Source organism: Merops nubicus, unplaced genomic scaffold, assembly GCF_000691845.1.
Source record: "Merops nubicus isolate BGI_N331 unplaced genomic scaffold, ASM69184v1 scaffold7677, whole genome shotgun sequence".
Lineage (NCBI taxonomy): Eukaryota > Metazoa > Chordata > Aves > Coraciiformes > Meropidae > Merops > Merops nubicus.
In genome coordinates this window covers 1-4,359 of record NW_008620910.1, presented here as the reverse complement: position 1 = coordinate 4,359, position 4,359 = coordinate 1, and the positions used below count along the sequence as shown (strand labels likewise).

General features: G+C 36.7%; 1 protein-coding gene across 1 annotated transcript in view; it reads right to left on the bottom strand.

The window, feature by feature from the left end:
- LOC103776735 (zinc finger RNA-binding protein-like) overlaps positions 1-77 on the bottom strand; it is a gene marked incomplete at its 5' end in the record, with an annotated part of 25,011 nt that extends 24,934 nt beyond the window's left edge. Inside the window, 2 exon segments of the mRNA XM_008944259.1 lie at position 1; positions 3-77. The exon segment at position 1 is cut by the window's left edge and continues 204 nt beyond it. Coding sequence (XP_008942507.1) covers position 1; positions 3-77 — 76 coding nt within the window.
- Between the last annotated feature and the right edge of the window lie 4,282 nt (positions 78-4,359).

The window sequence follows — 4,359 nt, the reverse complement described above, 5'->3', positions numbered from 1 at the left end:
CGACAGGGCCCTGGTGCACAGTGTAGCTAGCAACCGTAGTTGGATGGGAATAGGCTACACCCGAAGCTGGCTGCTGGCTACATTGGAAAAACACAGCACGTCAAGAGCTAGATTAATCCAACACAGTAAGCTAACACCCACACACTTCAGAATCCCCCATTTGATTAACGCTAGTCTGTTCCATGAACAACTCGGGAGCAGCGGCCTCTCTATGCATGCACTCTGTTACCTCATTACCTCTCTTACACCCTCAATAAAAACTCTGTATCGCTTTAAAGTTTCTGTGGATGCAGATGTGTCCTGCAAGTGGTTACTTTCTTAGCAGCTGAGGAGAGTTGATGTTTTTTTCAAGCAGTGGAAAACAAGTCTGTCATTCAAACTAATACACAAGCCTTAAACCATTATCTTTTCATGACCGACAAGTTTTTCAATGCTTTAGTCATTTTTCAGTACAACAGGCATACCTGTGAAATTAGGAAAGAACCATTCTGTTAAGAGCTCATTATTGATTTGCACCTGCATGATTTTTCCAATAAATCACATTGATGAGATTTTAAAGACTTCTGCAAAAATTAGCTCAGAACTCTTAGATTTAAGGCAGACACACTGTAAACATGTATCTTTGATAGAGGACTTCTCCCACAAAAGTTCAGAATTATGAAAGCCAGCCCTCACTCATATAGTGCAAGTCCACTGCCTCACAAGATGAAGCATCAGAAGAATACGCAGTTGGACTGAGCACGGAGATTGCTAGCAGACCTCTGGCAGTCTTCAAGGCACATGCCAGAATAGCCTGCCTTTCTAAAATTTGGAGGTAGGACCTTAGCATGTGGCTATTTAGTAAGAATGAGTAAATATTAACAGCAGAATTAAAAGATTATGGCTTCAGGGGTTTGATTACTTGAACAAAAACTACTATTATTGTTCTATTATATCGGTGCATAGCTCTGCATTATGATTAGAAGGTCAGAACAGCTATTTTCATTTTTCAACAAATGAACCAGGCAAAACATCGCTGTCTGGAACAATGATGAAGTAGGGATTGAGTGTTTATTCTGAATTTTTTAGTACACTTCCTCTGCTGTATTCAATAATATTTAAGAATCTCCATAGGGTTTCACATCTCCATAGCAATATTAAAAGATAATTCCATGCCTGTCAGGGAGGAAGTATCGCCTATTTTTCAAAATAGAAGAGAAAAATGAAATCTCACTTGAAACAAAAATACTCAGTGGCAAAACGGGATTGCAGTGTGGTTATGCTCAAAATCAAAATATTCTATATTCAATATTCTAACATAACTACCAGAAACAAAGCACCTTTTATCTAAACATACTATTACTTTTGCAAAAGATATTTCTATATCTCGTGTTTATTAATTTTCCTTTTTTTTTTTAAAGAAAACTGATTTTGTCACTTTCATTACAGCAGAAGCCATTAACTGAATTATATTTAAAAAATCCACATTCTTACAGCAGAAACAGAGAAAAGTTTATTGCTATTCATCTCCCACAACTTGACTCTGTTTTCCTTCCATTGTAGGCCCCTGATTGCGTAAAAGACCACATGCATTCCCTGCAAATTTAACTCAGTTTTGAGTTGTACTCACAACTGTGTTTCATTTTATTTTTAAATGCTTAGCCTAACAGTACAAGATCTAAAACACTTTGGTGTAGCTCTCCCACCACTGCTTGAAACAATTCCCTATATTTGACTTGCATAGGAAGAGTCTCTGTTTTGTCAGTTTAAGGTGAGAAATTTGACTCCACCAGAAAATTTAGGAATGCTATTTTAGGATTGTAAAAGTGAATGAGAGTCTATAAAATTAGGCTGCATTACCTACATTACTCACAGTATGGAAGTGTATAATACTCACAAATTCTGAGGTAATTATCATTATCATATATATCTACTAGAACCACATTAAATTGAGAAAACAGACAAGAGACTGTTTAAACTCAGACTGCAGCTGAACACATCAACAGTCTAACACTGCCAAGAAGGAAAGTTTTCTCCACCCTATCCCCACACTTCTTCCCTCCTCCCGTACACCAAACCTGGTTATGCCATCCTATTCCATCCCTAGTGCTAGTTCTGGTACTTGTCAAACTATTCAGTGCACTGCTTTTAATTCATTACTCTAGCAGAAAAAAGATCATATTTTTTTTACTGGGCTTGTTTTCTAACATGGTAGAAATGTTAGAAACATTGGAGCTTACATAAGTAGTGTGTTGAGTGCCAGAACCCATGTAAATTATACGTAGGGAAACAGAGGGGGAAAAGAAAAACACATGGGAGAAGGAGAAAGAACACAGATCTGTCCAGGAAGACATCAGCTTGGCTCTTCCATGTTTCACAAAACCGTGCTTAAGTTACTATCACAAAATACATTACAGTGCTCAGAACACATTTTGAGGTAACAGTACCCGTTCATTTATCAAAAATCTTTTTATTCTCAGGGTACATATGATTAAAGCTACCAGACAGTTTTCAGTATTTAATATTGTGAAGAAATTATGATCATTATCAGCAGGACTATTAACAAGGTTATGGTACAGACAGTTTCATTTCTTTTGTGCTATTTTTGTATCAGAATTCCTTGTCATGGTATAGAATTAACAGCCCCAGTGATTTGATTCCTAAGGCTAATACAGTTCTATAACCATGTTTACTTTAGCAAACCTGTTCCCCTTGCTTCTGCAACATCATGCAGAGCTAGTGATCGAGTTTGCAAGATTGCATGAAAAATATTCTAGATCTGACTGTTGCTTCCCTTTTAAATGCTATGCTACACTATGTTACAGAAATACATAGTGACATCTTTTCTAATTTTATGACATGCCTTTTCTCCGCATTGTCTTACTGAAAAATCTTTTAAGGTGACCAGACATTTTCATGTACTTAATTTACATAAAAAGGTTTTTGTGCTAATTTCTTCAGTTAACTTACAAGAGCTTTTACCCTTGTTTGGTGATTATTGCATCACATTTGGTGAGATGAACTTAGGTTCTCCTAGATTATTTTGCCAGACTCCCTATTCCACTGATCTTTCCTGCAGTTCATCTGTGGACCTATCCTAGTATTATCTATTCTTCTTTCTTGAGCACAGACGGCAAGAATTGTGCGCACCATTTCAGATGAAGTTTCATCTTGTTTGACTGCATCAAACAGTCCTTTCTTTCCAAATAGTCTAGCTTTCTCAGAGTAGCTTCTTGTAAAGTTACCTGTGCATTCACAATATTTTCTTTGCATCACATATCAAGACATGGCATACTAATTTAAATATTAAGTGAGACTCAAAACTATTCCCTAAGGAACTCCATTGCAATTATTCCTATTTAGTCACTCTTCTAACTCTACCCATCACCTCTACAACCTCCTTCTCTACAATTCTTTTACTGAGCTCTACCTTAAGTAATAAATTCTCCACACTGCACTACATGAAGTACTTAAAACTTAGTCCCTGTAAATAAGACTCTAGAAGATTTAGGCCCATGACCAACTTACAAGAGTAGCAATGAAATACAGTATGTCAGCTGAGCTATGGCAACAAACATCATCCATGTTCACAACAAAGAAAGTAATTTAGTTTTGCTTAATCCCCTGACACAGTGAGAAAAAGTTGAACTGAATTACTCTGTATGTTGTATGGACTAAGAACGTGCACATAAGTATTGCAGCACAGCAAAGAAGTTAACTCATTGACCTAGTAACTCATCTGTTTTCTTCATAGATGAATTAATATCTCCTCAAAACAAATTCTAATATCCTTATTAACATCTTTAAGTTGAAGGAATTCCAGCTCTCTTCATATGAAAAGATATTCGGTCCAATTGTCTTCACTAGCTATGGGGAGTTTAAAAGTCACAGAATAATTTAGGCTGAAACAAAAGATTTGGAGGTCATCTGCTCTAACCTAGTGCTCTGGACACAGCTAATTTTGAAGTTAAATTAGAGTTCTCAGGGCTTCATCCAGGCAGGTTCCAATCATCTCCAAGAATGGAGACTGCAAGACTGCTCTAGACAATCTGTTCCAGTATTTGAGCACCCACACTGTCAAGAATTTTTCCATTAGTTTATAAAGGTTTCAGTTTCAAAAGCAAATGAACTCTACACCAACACTTATGTAAGGCAAACCCAGTCTGTGACCATTCAATTCAATGTAACTTCATAGTAAATTAAACCACTAAGGATTGTGTTATTAAAATTAGCATAATTTGTTAAGAAGTTATGGGTGAAGGAACTTGGCAGGTTCAAATCATATTCTGCTGTATTGCTATTACATTACTACTTCCGCCAGAAATGTTCATGTTATATTCCTAATACACTGCTCTGGCTGGGCTGGGACAGGGTCGGTTT